The sequence below is a fragment of the Poromitra crassiceps genome (assembly GCF_964638095.1).
Source record: "Poromitra crassiceps genome assembly, chromosome: 14".
Lineage (NCBI taxonomy): Eukaryota > Metazoa > Chordata > Actinopteri > Beryciformes > Melamphaidae > Poromitra > Poromitra crassiceps.
In genome coordinates this window covers 39,050,286-39,069,572 of record NC_139633.1, presented here as the reverse complement: position 1 = coordinate 39,069,572, position 19,287 = coordinate 39,050,286, and the positions used below count along the sequence as shown (strand labels likewise).

At 43.0% G+C, this 19,287-nt stretch overlaps 1 protein-coding gene across 1 annotated transcript in view; it reads right to left on the bottom strand.

Annotated features, from left to right (window-relative positions):
* mrps5 (mitochondrial ribosomal protein S5) overlaps positions 1-15,392 on the bottom strand; it is a 69,693-nt gene extending 54,301 nt beyond the window's left edge. Inside the window, exons 1-3 of the mRNA XM_083650463.1 lie at positions 15,329-15,392; positions 11,677-11,829; positions 6,036-6,161 (exon numbers count right to left, since the gene is read on the bottom strand). Of these exons, the coding sequence (XP_083506589.1) occupies positions 6,036-6,161; positions 11,677-11,829; positions 15,329-15,377 (328 nt within the window). The 5' untranslated portion in view covers positions 15,378-15,392. The remainder of the gene's footprint in view (positions 1-6,035; positions 6,162-11,676; positions 11,830-15,328) is intronic.
* Between the last annotated feature and the right edge of the window lie 3,895 nt (positions 15,393-19,287).

Here is a 19,287-nt window from a genome sequence, read left to right as displayed (position 1 = left end):
AGCAACTAAGATAAAGAGACAGAGAGAGAGACACAGAGAGACACAGGAACTAAGATAAAGAGACATAGAGAGAGACACAGAGAGACACAGGAACTAAGATAAAGAGACATAGAGAGAGACACAGAGAAACACAGCAACTAAGATAAAGAGACAGAGAGAGAGACACAGAGAAACACAGCAACTAAGATAAAGAGACAGAGAGAGAGACACAGAGAGACACAGGAACTAAGATAAAGAGACATAGAGAGAGACAGAGAGAAACACAGCAACTAAGATAAAGAGACAGAGACAGAGAGAAACACAGAAACTAAGATAAAGAGACATGGAGAGAGACAGACGGAGAGAGACACATAAACTAAGACAAAGAGACATAGAGAGAGACAGACAGAGAGAGAGACACAGAAACTAAGATAAAGATACACAGAGAGAGACAGAGAGAAACACAGAAACTAAGATAAAGAAAGAGAGAGAGAGAGAGAGACACAGAGAGACACAGGAACTAAGATAAAGAGACAGAGAGACAGAGACATAGAAACTAAGATAAAGAGACAGAGAGACAGACAGAGACACATAAACTAAGATAAAGAGACAGAGAGAGACAGACAGAGACACAGACACGAAGATAAAGAGACAGAGAGAGACAGACAGAGACACAGAAACTAAGATAAAGAGACAGAGACAGACAGACAGAGACACAGAAACTAAGATAAAGAGACAGAGAGACAGACAGAGACACAGAAACTAAGATAAAGAGACAGAGAGAGACAGACAGAGACACAGAAACTAAGATAAAGAGACAGACAGAGACACAGAAACTAAGATAAAGAGACAGAGAGAGACAGACAGAGACACAGAAACTAAGATAAAGAGACAGAGAGACAGACAGAGACACAGAAACTAAGATAAAGAGACAGAGAGAGACAGAGACACAGAAACTAAGATAAAGAGACAGAGAGACACAGAGACACAGAAACTAAGATAAAGAGACAGAGAGACAGACAGAGACACAGAAACTAAGATAAAGAGACAGAGACAGACAGACAGAGACACAGAAACTAAGATGAAGAGACAGAGAGACAGACAGAGACACAGAAACTAAGATAAAGAGACAGAGAGACAGACAGAGACACATAAACTAAGATAAAGAGACAGAGACAGACAGACAGAGACACAGAAACTAAGATAAAGAGACAGAGAGACAGACAGAGACACAGAAACTAAGATAAAGAGACAGAGAGACAGACAGAGACACATAAACTAAGATAAAGAGACAGAGACAGACAGAGACACATAAACTAAGATAAAGAGACAGAGAAAAGAGGAGAGGTGAGGACACACGGTGGAGAGTGGAGAGGACACAAGGAGAGGAGGTGAGGGGAGAGGACACAAGGAGAGGAGGTGAGGGGAGAGGACACAAGGAGAGGAGGTGAGGGGAGAGGACACAAGGAGAGGAGGTGAGGGGAGGAGAGGAGAGAACGAAGGAAAAAAGAAAAACAATTTCCTAGTTGTGTAAGGTTTAAAATGGCTTCAGGGAGAAGGGGTGACTTTGGCACTCTATTGACATTCAGACCCAGCCTACGTTAGCTTAGCTTCCCAAATGAAGCAGAGATGGCCCATGGGGCAGTAGACACAATGTCAGCTTTTCTTCATGCAGTAACGAGATGGCCCATGGGGCAGTAGACACAATGTCAGCTTTTCTTCATGCAGTAACGAGATGGCCCATGGGGCAGTAGACACAATATCAGCTTTTCTTCATGCAGTAACGCGCCTTGAACCCTTTTCCTTGTGGCTGAGTGTTGCTGTAATAGACACTAGGGATGCACACAATTAATCGAAACTCGATTAATTGCTTGTTAAGGATTTACTCGAGCAAAGAAAAATGACAAAAATGACAAAAATGAGCAAAACAAAAACAAAAAGCAACGCATTAAAAGGTGTTTTCAAATCATTTTTCAATGATCCTCCAGAGGGCGCAACGATATCACTGTAACAGACTGTGTTCTGCGTGTATGCGAGGCTCTGTGTGGCCCAATCCCAAACCAGCCCCTATCCCCTAACCCTATCCACTACCCCTCTGTTTGCGCGTTCACGCGGAGGTCCGCCATATTAAGGGCCGTCCCAAACCAATTCCTACTGAGTGCAGGCGGCTTGTCAAACCCTTAAACAGCGAGTCTGCACTGGTGCAGGCTCGCTGACGGTTGCTGCAGAAACTACGTCCGGAGGAAACATCATTCAAGTGTAAGTTAGTTCCGTCTACTTCTTCCAAGTATTTTAGATCAAACACGTACCTTTATTTCCCTCACAGTGACTTTACATCTCGAACTAAATCATGGAATATGTCGAGTTATTAGTGCACAATTGAGAGGGTATAGGCTACTGTATTCAAGACAAAGTGGCTAAATGAGAGCTAAGCATAGACCTAATATAAACACAGTCAAGAGCGATGCGAATATACGGCACGAAATTGCGATGCGAGTTTTGACCCACCTGTCAATCCACAGATGTGTTCCGACGCGTCGGAAGCGAATTTCTGAAAAATCGAAAAAATAAACACCGCAATAACGCTCAGCGAAAAGGACTTAGAAGCTTTATTTTGTAGCCCATGTGTGTCTTTTTCATATTTGTGGATGGTTATTAATTAAAAAATATATACATTTTGTGTGTAGTCTTAAACATGTCTATGCATAGACAACATTATCCTCGGCTAAATGAGAGCTAAGCATAGACATAACGTTAAAATCTTGTGCTCAGATAAATTACCTTTTATGCTAACGTGGAGGACTTCTCTAGTGTATATTTTTGTATTTACTGCTAATTATTCATTTTAATAATGTATTTACTGCTTGGTCTAAAATAGGTCTATACATTAGCCATCTATATGAGAGCTAAATCATAGACGCCCTGTTGAAATCACATCTATTGTGGAACAGCACGACACAGGCAACGCGTCTGTCCGTCTCCATGGTGACGGCTCCTTCCTGTTTCCGGTAAGGTAGCGAGGGCGTCTCACTTGTTCCGCTTCTCTTTTATGCCTCTCCCCTTAATCAGCAGTGCCCTCTACAGCTGCGAGTGGAACTCCATTTGGAGTGGCACTCGGTAGTGAAGTGGTAGTGAGTAGAGAGTGGTTTGGGATTGGGCCTGTTTGTCCCCTCGAGACTTGCCGTAGTGAGGAAGTGAGGGATTTTGTTGTTGACCAGTAGTGTGTGTGCTAACCTATGGTGCTAAACGCTAGGAGCTAACTGAGAATGAATGTGGGAAACGTGTTATAACGTTACAGCCTGACTCTCGTTTATTGTTTTAACAAAGTGTAAGTAATAGGCGGACCCGGACACTCGGCTACATCACTATAGCCCTTTTCAGACAAGTCATAAGATGCTGTTCAAGTAGAACAGTGTTCATTCGGATAAATTGGCTCGCCTGGAGTAACCTCGCGTCACAATCTGCGTGGGTAAGTGAGCCCCTGCGCGGGCGTGACGGGGATTCTGGGCAAATGTTGACATGTTTAAAAAGTTATGCCTCCACGTTTTTATGTGTTTCATAGCGTAGGCTATGCTATGCAATGCTGTGAGAAATATACAATACGTTGCTGCTGCATAAATAAACGTTTTATTGAGGAAAAAACACATTTATGGTTTGGAAAATTTTGTATTTTTAATTACAATTAATCGATTGATTGATTGTTAACGTTAGCAATGATCGAGTTTGGAATTTGCGGAAAATGTGCATCCCTAATAGACACCATTTCTACTTTCTACTGTTTCTATCAAGCTGCTGGCTGCTACTGTCGCTAATGCTGGGCAGGGCAACGTCACATGGACACTTGCTGCTCGTAAAGAGACAGGCGCCGGTCAAATCAATGGAAAACACACTTTTTAAGACAAGATTGTCAATAAATGATTTTCGACTTTCAATAATAAAAGTCGATCTTGATCATAAAAACGATTATTCGAAAATTCGAAGAAAGTAAACATTATAATGCAATAAAATACAAGTACCGTAAATTCCGGACTATAAGACGCACCGGTCTATAAGACGCACCTTCAAAGGTGACTATTTTTTTCTTCTATAAGCCGCACCGGTCTATAAGCCGCGGGTGTTTTGATGTTTAATTACCATATGTAAGGCTTCGTGCACAGAGGGGATTGTCGGGAAAGCGATGGCTGTTTGGGGAAGCTCCCATTTATTAACATTTCAACAAAACAAAAGTCAGGTCACTAATCCCCAGACAAAATCACACATTGTGGTATTTTTTGTTTTTTTTACAGTGCACACAGTGTCCGCGGTGTGGTGAAAAGAGGGCAAGAGAGGAAATTAAAACAGAAGTGGATTTATAGTTAGAAAGAGTGCTAAAGAAGAGAGAATTCCGTTTTTTATTTTTTTATTTTAGTTACTCACAGTACTATTGACCAGTCCAACTCAAAAGATATTCGGCAGTTTCACTTTGAGCTCTTGTTCCGCCGCTGTCCATCAATGGTTATGACGAGTCTCGCTGGGTACAGTACGCCAAAGCGATATCCATTGACTCGATGATGCTGTTGTATGTTGCGCGTTTCTGTTGCACCAACGCGGAGAGGTCCTGCCGGACGAAAAAGCGCGTACCCTCCCATGTGAGGGGCTTCTTCCCCGCAGCCTGGAGGATGAGTTGACGGTCGGGCCAGCGGAGTAGGCAGATGAAGATGGCCCTCGGTGGCAGGCCGGGGTCTGGACGTGGCCGAGGCGCCCGGTGTGCCCTGTCCACCTCTGGTGGTTTCTCGCCTTCCTTCAGGTCCAGGATGTAACACAGGATTTTGCCACGAAAGCGTCCATGTCACCAATCTCAGCTCCCTCTTTTACATTGATCAGGCGAATGTTATTTCTTTTACTCCTGCTGATTAAGTCATCAACCTGCGTGTGCAGGGTTTCGATTTTGCATTTTATCCATTTTCGGACTCACTGTGTTGTTTTTGTCCTCCAGTGCGCGGATGCGCTTTTCCGCATTATAAACTCTGTTCACGGTTGCCTTAGTTTCTTTAGTGAGTGAGTGGATGGACTTCTGCACGTTTTCAAACTTGTTTTCAAGCTGCTCAAAACCTCTGAGCGATGTCGGACTTAATCGATAGTGTTTCACGGAGTAAAAGTTTAGCCCAAGCGGTGTATCTCCAGCCTCCAGCAGGTGAGTCATTTCCTCATTCATGGCGTGATTGCTTCGTCTTTTTCTTTCTGCTTACCTGTGTTGTGTTATGTTATGTTATGTTATGTTGTTAAAAGAGGGCAAGAGAGGAAATTAAAACAGAAGTGGATTTATAGTTAGAAAGAGTGCTAAAAAAGAGAGATTTTTTTTTTTTTTTGGAAAAAATCCATAGATAAGACGCACCGTTATATAAGCCGCAGGGGGCAAAAAAGGCCAAAAAACGGGAAAAAAGCCGCGGCTTATAGTCCGGAATTTACGGTACACTGAAAGAGAAAGCAATAATTGTGGGAATGCAATAAAATACCGTACTACTACGACAACAACAATAATAATAATAATAATAATAATAATAATAATAATAATAATAATAATAATAATGCAATAGTGCAAAATAAGTTGTTGCAGCAATTCTTGCAGTTGCAAATTTTGCAAATTGTTGCAACAGTTTGTTGCATAAAAAAAGATAAAGTGATAAGATCAAGTATTAGTGGCAGTGTGAGCGTGTATGAGTATAATCCAACATGTCTCCATACTTTTCTACTTACCATGTTCCTAGTGTGACAGAGAGACAGACAGACAGAGAGACAGACAGAGACAGACAGACAGAGAGACACAGACAGAGACACAGACAGACAGACAGACATAGACAGATAGAGATACAGACAGAGACAGACAGACAGACACACACACACAGACAGACAGAGAGAGACAGACAGAGAGAGACAGACACACAGACATACAGAGAGAGACTGACACACAGACAGAGAGACACACAGACAGACATACAGAGAGAGACAGACACACAGACAGACACACAGACAGAGAGACACACAGACATACAGAGACAGACAGACAGGTGTCTCACCCTCTCCGATGTTCTGTCCTCTGTTCAGGTCTCTCTTCAGTTTGCGTTTGGTTCTCTTCCCTCGACCCTTCTTGTTACCGGCCCCCGTCTCCGCCAGCACACCTTTCCACAGCTCCTCAGCCGTCACTGCACACACACACACACACACACACACAGACACACACACACACACACACACACACACACACACACACACACACACACACACACACACACACACACACACACGAATTATTTCTGCTGGTAAAAAAAAAAGTTCCATTTTGAGGAAAAATACATCGACCTGTTCCCATTTGGGCCAAAAACATTTCTGCCATTAAGGTAAAATACATTGACTCCATTTTGCTATTCCAGCCTGAAAGAGCATTTTATCATACAGTGTGTAGATATATGCATCATTGTCTCATACAAATAGGTCTGCAATGTCCCATTGTCTCATTCTGTTAGAGTAGATGTGTAGGCAGTGGTGTAGTCTACGTGATACACACTGCGAAATGACTCAGATTTGCGTATGCGCACTGGGAAATGCGCTATGATACGTATCGTTTTCAGTTTCCATTCATAAAATTCACCCTGTGTTACAAAGCGCACAAATAGGCGTCCTTTTTAGTCAGTGAGGCTGTGTACACAGGGCGCCTCAACGTGAACCTTGCGTGTACCCACGCCTCGCATGAGCTGCGCCGATTTTATCGTTAAAAGGTGTGAGTTCTATTTTCAAGCCGACTAGGCGCGTGAAGGCATGAGAAAGGCCTGCGTCTGAGTACCACGTTACCCCAAATAAGCCTGAGGAGTACAGAAAACACACAAACTGAAATATACATCTGCAACACCAGGGACATTTCTCCCTTGGGAACTTGAATTAGAATAGAATAAACTCCACAGATTCAGAAGCATCTTCAGTGATAACGCCGGAGAGTGAAATTAAAACGATGCTATCAACTTCTCTTCAGTGAGACACATCAGCCCAGAGAGCATTGATGAGAAGAGACAGGTGCCTTAAAGATTAGTCTCGCTGGCCAGCCTCCCCTGCCTACCGTCCGAGGAGTCTGGCGCCGCAGGTCTCCATAGTGGGATTGCGATGGGCGGCGCTTAGCGGCAGTGCCCTTGGAAAATAGTTTCCAACAATCCAATTTGCCGTTTTCAGCGTGTAGCAACGAGCTAGCGTGTAGGTTTCTGCTGTTAGCTTGCTAGCTAGTTAGCGTTGTTGTTTTCACTGAGGCAGCAGGGCACTATTTACAGCGACACACAGGGAGGAGGGAGCGGGAGCCACTCTGATTGACATGGTCGGAGCCAATGACAGAGCTTGTAATAAGCCGGGGGCGGACATGCGGCAGTGACTGAAACAGTCGCTTCAATGGGAGAGCAGCTGTAGAGCAGAGGAGGGTTTATCCCAGTTATGGAGACCTGCGGCGCCAGACTCCTCGGATGGAAGGGAGAGGAGGCTGGCCAGCGAGACCAACGCTCCACATCTGCGTGTAAAGGTGGGTTTGTGTGGGTTTGTGTGTGTCTGTGTGTGTGTGTGTGTGTGTGTGTGTGTGTGTGTGTGTGTGTGTGTGTGTGTGTGTGTGTGTGTGTGTGTGTGTGTGTGTGTGTGTGTGTGTGTCACCATGGCAAAATGAGGTCCTGGAGACCTACTGCAGCGGGAAACGACCACAAAAGCGGTTTAAGAGTACTTTACTTTGCGAGGTGTTTTTTGTTCTTTGTATGTGTGTGTCTGTCCGGTCTCTAGTTTGTTTATGGTAATTATACCAGGTGTCATAATAATACTAATAATAATACTAATAATACTAATAATAATTGATTTATTTTGTATAGCGCTTTTCAATGAACCAAAAACGCTCACAGTGAGAGTCCACAGCAAACAAGAACAATAGAGACGAGCAACAGGCAACAGATACAAGTAACAATGAACATTTCTTGTCAGGTATTAGGGATGTTAATGATTAATCGGTAGTCGGTTAACTGCCGTTAAGAATGTAGCCGATTAAAATTAATTAACTGTTTTGACCGACAACATTGTTACTTTGCATCATCAATTCAGTCTTCATAGCTCACAGTGTGTTAATTATACCAGTCCAGCAGAGGGCGTACCTCACCCAGCTAGCGCAACGGAAGGAGTGGTCACGTGAGAAGGTCGTCACGCATGTCATGCATGCATGAGGAAGTAGGAAGTGAATTGAGCAAACCCCCATGAAACAAAACAGATGCTAGAATTAGCAGCAAGCTCGCGCTAGCAACAGCATGGACGCATTACACACTAAAAGTACATCATGTAAATATTGCGACGCCGTTCTCAAAATTCAACTCCAGAGAGAAACTAGGTTAACAATAAGCGATTAACTAACGGTAAGGAAAATGCATGAAATTCCCATCCCTTTCAGGTATAAATGTAAAACAGAGGGAGGGGGGGAGGGAGGTGGTGAGGGTGGAGGAGGAGGTGGTGAGGGTGGAGGAGGAGGTGGTAGGGGAGGTTGTAAGCTTGGGAGAACAGAACAGGTAGGTTTTTAGACAGGGTTGTCTAAAATCATAATCAGGTGTCAGTCTAAAGAAATCCCATATCGGTGGTGCTCTAGCACCAGCTCCGCCTGGTTGAGAGCCAGGGAAAGCCCTGGTTACAGGTTGTCAGCCTCTACCTGCTGCCCTGGCTTTGCTGCTAAACCGGCGCTTGCCAGCATTATGTGACTGCATAATAAGACCCACCACTGTGGGCTCTGGAGTATTATATGACAAAAGTTGTTCCAAAATAACATATCCACCATTTGAAAGTGTGACACCTGCTAACGCATTAATTGTGAAACTAATTGGAGAACCTTTCACAGGGTTCATACACATTTTGACCGATGGATTTCCATGACTTCAAAACAAATTTCCATGAGCAAACATTTTGTGAAGTCTCGGTGTATACATGAAAAAGTGAGTGAGTTACGACATTCTACTACCATGGACTACACTTTCACCGCTACGCTGACGACACCCAGCTCTACATCTCCGCCAAAACCATCACCCCTGCCATTCTCTCCACCCTCACTGACTCTCACTGAAATAAAAACCTGGATGACCAACAACTTCCTCAAACTCAACTGCAATAAATCAGAAATCATGATCTTCGGCCCAACATCCCTCCTCCCCTCCTCCCAGAACTTCTCACTCTGCATTGATGGACATACAGTCACCCCCTCCCCTCTGGTCAGAAATCTCTGCGTCATCTTGGATCCCACCCTCTCCTTCAAGTCACACATCAACAACATCACCAAAACATCCTTCTTTCACCTCCGAAACATCGCACGACTCCGCCCCACTCTCTCCCCCTCAGCCGCCGAAACACTCATCCACGCCTTCATCACCTCCAGACTAGATTACTGCAACAGCATCCTCTATGGCCTCCCTTCCACTGTCCTCCGTAAACTGCAATATGTCCAAAACTCAGCTGCCCGATTACTCACCCACTCCCGCTCCAGAGAACACATCACACCCATCCTCCAACATCTCCACTGGCTCCCCATTCAGCACCGCATCCACTTCAAAATCCTGCTCATCACCTACAAAGCCCTCAATAATCTGGCCCCCTCTTACCTAACAGATCTCCTCCAGCGCCACTCCCCCACCCGCCGTCTCCGCTCTGCTGATGCCAACCTCCTCACCCCCATCACCAAAACCAAGCACCGCACCACGGGGGACAGAGCCTTTGCCATCGCTGCCCCAACCCTCTGGAACTCTCTGCCCCTCAACATCAGAAACTCTGACTCACTCACCTCCTTCAAAACCCAACTCAAATCCCACCTCTTCAAAACAGCCTACAATATCTGACTTCTACCTCTAACCACCATTCCATCTCTGCAATCTTTTGATTTGCATTTGTTTTGTATCTGTATTTGTTCTTGTTATTTACTTTGTTTACTGTATTATGTACTGTTTCTATGTATTGTAAAGCATCTTTGAGTTCCCAAGAAAAGCGCTATATAAAACTTATGTATTATTATTATTAGGGGTGCACCGATCGATCGGCAAGCAATCTGTATCGGCTGATATTGACCTCAAATATGCGATCGGCCATTTTTTCATATAATTTTTTTTTTTTAATAAAAAAAAGCCCTATCACTAATCAGGCTTTCCAACGATATAAAATACAATGCCAATTGGTATTATTAAAGGGGAGAAATAATCAACCTAAAATAACGTTTCCAAACTTTCTTTGAGGAGTTTATATATCGGTGATCGGTGATCAGTGATCGGTAATCGGTGATCGGTCGATGATCGGTTGGGCAGATATTTCCCATAGGCGATCGGCAATCGGTGATCGGTGGCAAAAAACGTGATCGGTGCACCCCTAATTATTATTATTTAATTAAAAATGTCACTAGCATACACTTCACTTACTGTAATGCAGCCTATAAAACCAGGAAAAGACAACATGTATGCTGTATCACCATATTACCATATCCAACATCTAAGACTATATCTAGTCTCATATCACAATATTGATATCAAATCAATATATTGCCCACCCCTAATATTGAGTGCCAGAATCAACCTCCCAATGATGCAATTTGCAGAAAAACGTCATTATTAGATTTCATTGATTATCCATCACTGCTTTCAACTTCTTTCTGATGTAAATGCATCTTGTGAAGTTAAATGAGCCTGAGCTCAGTTGTTTATGAAATTTAATCACGTTCACTCTATTGCAGGAATTCAGGTTGCTTAAATGCCTTGTGGTCGACTCGAGGACCAACCTGTTGCTGCCCTGCTTTTGAGCACTGACCAACTGTAGCCTATTATAACAATGAATACTTGCTATGCTGATATCGCTTATTGATGATGCATCATGTCATTTTACTACGATCATTAGAACTTACTGTATATACCGTGATCTGATGTCCCCTATACTTAAATGTAACCAACCGGATCACTTAAACAGCATCATGACTCCATAATGTTACTTGGCAGAGGATCTGCGCTCGTACTGAGCGCATTTCCTCGTCAAACTCAGAGGGTAAACAAAACAAAAAAACGTTTGCTTGTCACAACGCGGTCACAGAAGACTGCGGGCTTGTAACGGTAACGTTATATGGAACACATGTTAACACATTGTCAATTTACGACGTTAACATGAATTGAAACTCACTCACATCGAATTCTTTGTAATGTTTACCGACAATGGTGTTCTGCTTTCGGCGTCCCTTTTATTGACAATTTCCTCCATGTCTTCTTCCTGCGCACTCATCTCCTTCTATGTCGTTGTCTCAATTCACATGGTGGTGTGGTGCAGGGTGCGTGACTAGCACTACCCAAAACACACTAGCCCACCACTGTCGCACGCACATTATTTTAAACTCAGAGTAAATGAACGCAGTGAAAATATGTATTAAACACATTTCCATGACTTTTCCAAAACTTTGGGGGGGATATTATGTTTTTCCATGATTTTTCAAAGACCTAGAAATTGTATTTTAAAATTCCATGACTTTTCCAGGTTTTCCAAGCCCGTACGAACCCTGCTTTTAATGGATAGTTGGTCACTTCAGTCCATCCTTCAGTTTGTTGTCAAACGGGGACACTTTTGCAGACTACAGATATTAAATGATGAACTTCCAACATGGATAGAGCATTTTGTGAACAGGCTCTTTGTGTGCTAACTTACACTTGTTGAAGAAGCTGCCGTGTCTGGTCTGCTGCCATGCTGCTGCAGGGGCCAGAGGAAACACTGGGTTTCTCTGGAGAGAGACCGCCGAGACGCGACTGGCCAGATGGGATAACTGGAGCGTGGCCCCTGTGGGCCGGAGGGGTACTGCACCTGAAACAGAGAGAAATGTACGTGTATGAAGACAACTAACTAGTAGCAGGGTTCCCGCACCTTCTTCAGCGTCAAATTCCAAGGAGTTTTCGAGAACTTTCAAGGCCCAATTCCCCAAATTCAAGGACCCAACACGGCATAGTTTGAGACATGGATCGAGGTGAATTACTCTTACGACATTGAGAATGTTTATCATAAAATTAGCAGAAGCTCACAGACAATTAAAAAGAGAGAGGCTTGAATGTTCTCATCTGTGCTGTGTTAGTTGCAATTGCAAATGACAGAAATCCACCGACTGCAACACTTATTATAGAAAACATTTTTTTCACACACAGTATTGAGAGTAGTCTGATCAATAATCTGATCAGTAATCAGACTCAGTCAAGGTTTAGTTAAAGGTCTCTGGACTAAATGTGCTCTTATACTCGAGCAAAGCTCCGTGGGGGTGGGGCCCGCGAGTCTCCGTGAGTCACCGTGCAGACCTCGCGCTGGGGGTGATGCCATTATACTCAGAAAGTGATCAGCATGTATTGTACAATGGTGAGAACAGCCCGTGAAAAGTCGCAATGAAACTCTGTGCAGTACTGAGTGCGCTTTCACTCTCAAACGACCGCACATCAGCACATGAAGGACTCACCAAACTTGTTTTTACTGAAAGCCGTTTTACTTCTCAGCCCTGATAGCCTACTACTCTGTGCTGCTTTTAATCTCTCTCAATAATGCTCTCAACACAACACATTTACTTGGTGAAATGACTAAAAACAAACAGTTGCAAATCTAAGTTTATAGCCTACCACATGGGTCAAGAAATGTGGCGAAAACACAGCTCAGTGTTCAGGGTTCAGTGGCTCGAAAGCAGACATGTTTGGAGAGAAGCCGTGCGCTGCTCGCGCTGTGAGGAAAAAAATGTTGCACCGCGCGAGTGCCCGACGGAGCTAGCGAATAACCACGCCCAACAAATTTACGTCATTTGACGCGCCCGCCCCTCGCTCCACCCACGCGCCCTTCACGGCAGGGTGAGCATAATTCCCCCTTAATGCAAGATGGAAAGCAATGGATTGACAGTGACTAAAAAGCTATTGATTAAATATTACATTTTAAATGTTGGGCATACTGGGCAATATGGATGCACATTGCTAATTAAATAATGCCTATTGCAGCCAAGCCATATAAATAGTATTTTATATTTGAACATGTATAACTGACTTGGATGGCTGAGTCCACTTTGCGGGGCTGGCCATCCGGGACGGTGGTGTTGCTGCAGTGGTATGATGCCACACCCATGATAAATGGTGGGGATGATGTGGTTGCGTGTTCGCGCGAAACGTGCATGTGAACTCATGTAAGCAAATGTTCATGTATTTATATAGGATTATAAAGGTATGCTGTCTGAGTATGTTTTATATATACTTATACTATAGTAACTATATGACTTCCAAGTAATATAAATAATAGTAATATATATGATGATATATAGCTTCCAAGTTATAACTATATAAGTTACAATTTTGTTTCAAGTAATTGCATTTTAAGTTAAGGAACAGGTTGCAGTTTCTATGATTATGTTATGATTTAATGAAAGGGGTGGGATTAAAAAAGTTTATACTTCTTCCCACTCCCTTTCAAATATGCTAAGAAGTGAAAAGAAGAAAAAAAAGAAAAAAAAATGAGACCTTTGTTTTTGTTTTGTTTTGTTTTTTTATTCTGTAAATTGTAAATGTTCTTCTTCTTGCATATTTGAAATAAAATGAAATCAATCAATCAATCAATCAAAACTGGAAATATTGGGGAGAACAGTTTGATCACGGTCAGATGCAACTGATAAATATAATAATAATAATAATAATAATAATAATAATAATAATAAAGGTAATAATAATAATAATAATAATAATAATTGGCTTATTTTATAAAGCGCTTTTCAATGACCCAAAGACGCTGACACAGTACAAGTACATAGAAAACAAGATAACAACAGGCAACAGATTAGGGCTGCACAATGAATCGTATTTTCATCGTCATCGCAATATGAACATGTGCAATAAACACATCACAAGGACTGCCTGAAACGCAACACAAAATGGCCCCCGTGAAAAGGGTCTATAGTGTTGTTATCTATAATTTACAGGTTATATGCTTAGGTTTGTCAGTATAGGTCAGGAGATGCTGGATCATCAGCCAGAGCCAGTACAAGCAGACTCAGTTGATCCACAATCAAGCTCACCCAGTACCTACTAACACAGACCCAGTACAGTCGGCTTCAGCAAGTACTAACACAGACCTAGTACAGCTAACAGCTTCAAATAGTACTAACACAGACCTAGTACAGCTAACAGCTTCAAATAGTACTAACACAGACCAACAGCTAACAGCTTCAACAAATAATATCAGGTGATGTACAGTACAGCAGGGAGGATTGTAATGGGAGCACTGGGGTGTCAGGTCAGGTGTGACTGTGTGGCGATGGCAAATGTTCCAGGTAGGAGGGCCCCTTAGCAGAATCTTGCTTAGGGCCCCCGGGAGGTCAGAAGAACCGGCACTGTCAGAGTATTCGGGAGCTAGCCATGCTCAGTCTACTTGATTTCACATCGGGAAAACCAAGAACACTGCAACGTGTTTATCCTCAACGCGAGACTCATCGGCCATTCTTCCTTCTGAGTCTCGGATGCGCGGCCCCTATATCCACTGCAACGTCGGCTAAACGGCTGCACGCGATACACACGTTATCAATCACAATAAAACTGTACCCACCTCCGAGACAATGTTGTTATGCATGATGTGGGTGCCCTGGCACTCCCAAACAGTGCGTACTTTCCAATAGCGAGTACCTTGGCTTTTCACATGGCGGAGCCGATGCTCAAAATTGTAAACTGCGCTACACCCTCCCAACCACTGAGCACCGAACCGATACATCTGGCGCTGTCGAGCACCTAAAAAAATCGGCACTGGCATGTGAAAAAGGGCTCGCTATTGGAAAGTACGCACTATTTGGGAGTGCCAGGGCACCCACATCATGCATAACAACATTGTCTCGGAGGTGGGTACAGTTGTATTGTGATCATAGACTGTACTATTGTGATTGATAACATGCATATCGCGTGCAGCCACTTAGCCGAAGTTGCAGTGGATATAGGGGCCGCGCATCCGAGACTCAACGAAGAATGACTGATGATGAGTCTTGCCTTGAGGCTACAACGTTTTAAGAATCTAAAGCTAAATGTAAGTATGTAAACGCTGTATTTGATGGAATTCAAGAAGACGTTGCATTTTGTTTATGCTTTAGGTGAAGTTAGATAGGTATTTGCTGGAGCTGCAGACAGCCTGATGACAGCGCACAGCACAGCAGTGTGACCCGCACCGGGTCTGTGAAACACGCTCCCCGCAGCAGAACAGAAACATCCACACACAGACAAATGTGCCAAACAAGCTCCGATACCAACACTCAGCTTGCTATAAGGAATGTTGAATGTATAGTGCAAAAGAGAGAGAAATTATTCACCTCCGAGTGCGATGCGGAGGGCACAGCACACCCGTATGGACGCCGCCATCTTGGGATTGTGACGGGTCCTTCAGAGGACAACAAGCCGTCTGAACTGCGCCTGTTCAAAAATTGAAATCTCTTGGGCTTTTTTACCACCTGCGCAGCAAGCGTGTGGTCAAGAGAAGGCTTTTTGTGGTGTTTCATTCATTCATTCATTCATTCAGTCAGTCAGGAAGTTTTGTGGGTAACTCATTACAAAAGTAACATATTAGATGTAATACAAATACTTTTAGCAGTAACTCAGTAATATTACCTATAGCCTACGAGGGATCAGCCGAGCAGCATTTTGGTAAACAAACCAGTCATTATTAGCCCCGTTTACATGGATTGTTTTCCTCAATCTGATTGAAATCAGTCGGATTATACGAATCTGATTGGATCTGTATACATGAACGCTAAATAAAGCGATCCACGTTCAATCCGCGTATACATGGCCCCAGCTGAAACCGATTACAGACATGCGCAAACGGTCTCTCCCACTACCTGCAGAGAAGAAGAGGTGCACTTCTGTCTACCACTTTTCCTGTTTACCTCTGGAAAAATGGATCTAGTGCTGCACGATTTGGGGGAAAGGTGCGATTAGCGATTATGGTGGACAATATTGCGATTTGCGATTGTGATTGCGATATAAAACAAATGGTATCTAGGGATGTGCCGGCATGAGTTTCTGACGGTATGATAACCTTGGACAAAAATACCACGGTTTCACGTATCACAGAATAAAATACATGAAATATATTACAATTTAAAATATATTAAAACTAAATAAATAAAACAATTTTAAATAAAATTATCTTTAAAAAAACAAACATTTTGAGACATTTGCCTGTCCCAAACATGTAAAAAAGAAACACTAGAAAAATAGAAACTGCACTGTGTTACAGCACATACAGTAGAAGATGGCTCAGACTGCAAAGTTAGTTACATGTCTGTCAAGTAATACATCTCGGTTTTTTTTTGTAGCGACAGATGGCCTTAAACGCCACACTCACGTGACGCTTCTTGAGAGAGAGGTGAGGTAACGTGCATCTGCAGACTTTACCGAGGGACCATGAAGGCGTCATGTGACAGGCTAGTTAGCTAGCCTGGAGTGGAGGTGCTGCTGCTGGCAGCTGTGACAGTGTTTTCTCTGCTATCAACCCGCTATATTCTTCATCACAGCGGATCATTACCCACTGTGCACTTGATCGTGCACTAGTTCTACATAAGCACCTGCAGCTCTCTCCTTACTTTACTGACGTTCTCGCTAATCACATGGCTTTTTACATGCGTTTCTGAACGGCTAGCTAGTTATTAGCATAGCTAGGGGGACCGCCTTCCATTCCGAAACCCCTCCATTCCGACACACCCCCATTCAGAAACACCCCCATTCCGAAACGCCCACACTCCGAAATTGATTTTCAAGTCCATATTTCTCCGAGTTTCCTGCATTCCTGCAACTTGAAATAAACGTTTCAACTCGTTGTTTTTTTCTTATATGTCAGTGTCATTCGGCTGTGTCAACCAAGCTTTAATCACATGTAAATCAATCCCATGAAGCCCACAGAAACAGCCGCAGGCAATTCTGTTTAGGCGCTGTTTCGCACAACACACACGCATGCACACACACGTTGTTCGTTCGTTCGTTCATTCATTCATTCATTCATTCATTCATTCATTCATTCATTCTCACACACACACACACACACACACACACACACACACACACAGCTGCAGCCCAGCCCAGCCGACATGTAGGCTACCTTTTGAGTGAACTCTGTCCCTAAAAATACAAAATAAATAAAATGTTATTATTATTATTAGACTATTATTGTTATTATTATTATGATGATGATGATTATTATTATTATTATTATTGTTGTTGTTGTTGTTGTTATTGTTGTTGTTATTATTATTATTACTACTATTATTGTTTATTATTATTATTATATTATTGGTAGTGTTATTATGTTATTGTTGTTACTATTATTATTATTATTAGTATCATCATCATTGTTATTATTATCATTGTTATTGTTATTATTTATATGTTGTTATTATTATTATTATTATTACTATTACTATTATTCTTATTCTTATTCTTATTCTTATTCTTATTGTTTATTATGTCGTGTGTGTGTGTGTGTGTGTGTGTGTGTGTAGTTAATAAAAATCTGTATCTACATTGCGACCGTGACATTGTGTCGGATGCAGTAGCGTGCAACAGATTTTACCATCTAGTGGAGCAATGAATAAACATCCAAGAATGTTACCAGAATGGCCCAATTATACTATACCCCCTATATAGCTCTGTTGTTTCAGAATTGGCAGGGAAGCCTATTTGCTGTGCTTTGGTTCAATCAGGAGACTTGATGGATAAACAATGATTTATTACAATGAATGAATGTTACAGAATATTATGATGAGAAAGTTAGTTAGTCTTTGGAGCTTGACACCACTGGGAGATATCGAGATCGAGCTGGATCAGCTCGGGCAGCACGGCCATATATATACCCCCCAGTGGAGTCAGGATACTGGTGCTGGTGAACCTCTTGGTGACTGATGGATCAGGGATTTGGCGGAGACGGGGAGGTGGTGGGTGTGTGTCAGCCAGCAGGATGAGAGAGACTGAATGAGACACAGAAAAGCATATTTATGCACACATCAACCATGTGATAGGCTGCCTAAAGGGGAGTGCCACAATGTGATAGGCTAAAAGAGCAGGTGAGCAAAGGTGTATAAGGTGATGTGTTGCTATGCTATTGGCTTATGGGAAAGTAGGAGGCAACCACTGATTATTCAATTATCACCAGGAAGCTGACAGGTTACCAGGTGAGCAAGCAGGAGAAGTGCAGTGACTGAGGAACCGGTGAGGATCAAGATCGTCCTGTCTGAACCTTCGTTTATAAACTCCACTTCAATCAGGAGACTTGATGGATAAACAATGATTTATTACAATGAATGAATGTTACAGAATATTATGATGAGAAAGTTAGTTAGTCGAAAGTTAGTTAGTCTTTGGAGCTTGACACCACTGGGAGATATCGAGATCGAGCTGGATCAGCTCGGGCAGCACGGCCATATATATACCCCCCAAAAGAAGGCGCAAGCCCCAGAACCCAGCATAGAACTTTATGGAAAGAAGAACTCACCGGGTGACAGGATCAGGAGACATAATCTTACCGGGATGATGAGACAGCTGAGGGATTGAACATATCAGAGTAAACAAGAATGTAAATATGATTATGGCAGTTGGAACAATTAATGAGATAATATCACCTGAGTCATAGAGAGCAGACAAATCTAATAGAGGTATTTTCATGAGGCAGCCATCTGCTGCATCTCCATTTTTGCCATGGCTCACTAGTCTAGAGGTGAGACATGGCTCACTATAGTGAAGATGTAAGACATGGCTTATTGTAGTGTAGAGGTGAGACATGGCTCACTGTAGAGTAGAGGTGAGACATGGCTCACTGTAGTGTAGAGGTGAGACATAGCTCACTGTAGTGTAGAGGTGAAACGTGGCTCACCGTAGTGTAACGGTGAAACATGGCTCACCGTAGTGTGGAGGTGAACGAGGCTCACCGTAGTGTAGAGGTGAAACGTGGCTCACCATAGTGTAACGGTGAAACGTGGCTCACCGTAGTGTGGAGGTGAAACGTGGCTCACCTACTTTAGTGTAGAGGTGAGACGTGGCTCACTATAGAGTAACGGTGAAACTTGGCTCACCGTAGTGTAAAGGTGAAATTTGGCTCACCGTATTGTAAAGGTGAAATTTGGCTCACCGAATTGTAAAGGTGAAACTTGGCTCACCGTAGTGTAAAAGTGAAACTTGGCTCACCGTAGTGTAAAAGTGAAACATGGCTCACTGTAATGCAGAGGTGAGACATGGCTCACTGTAGTGAAGAGGTGAGACATGGCTCACTGTAGTGTAGATG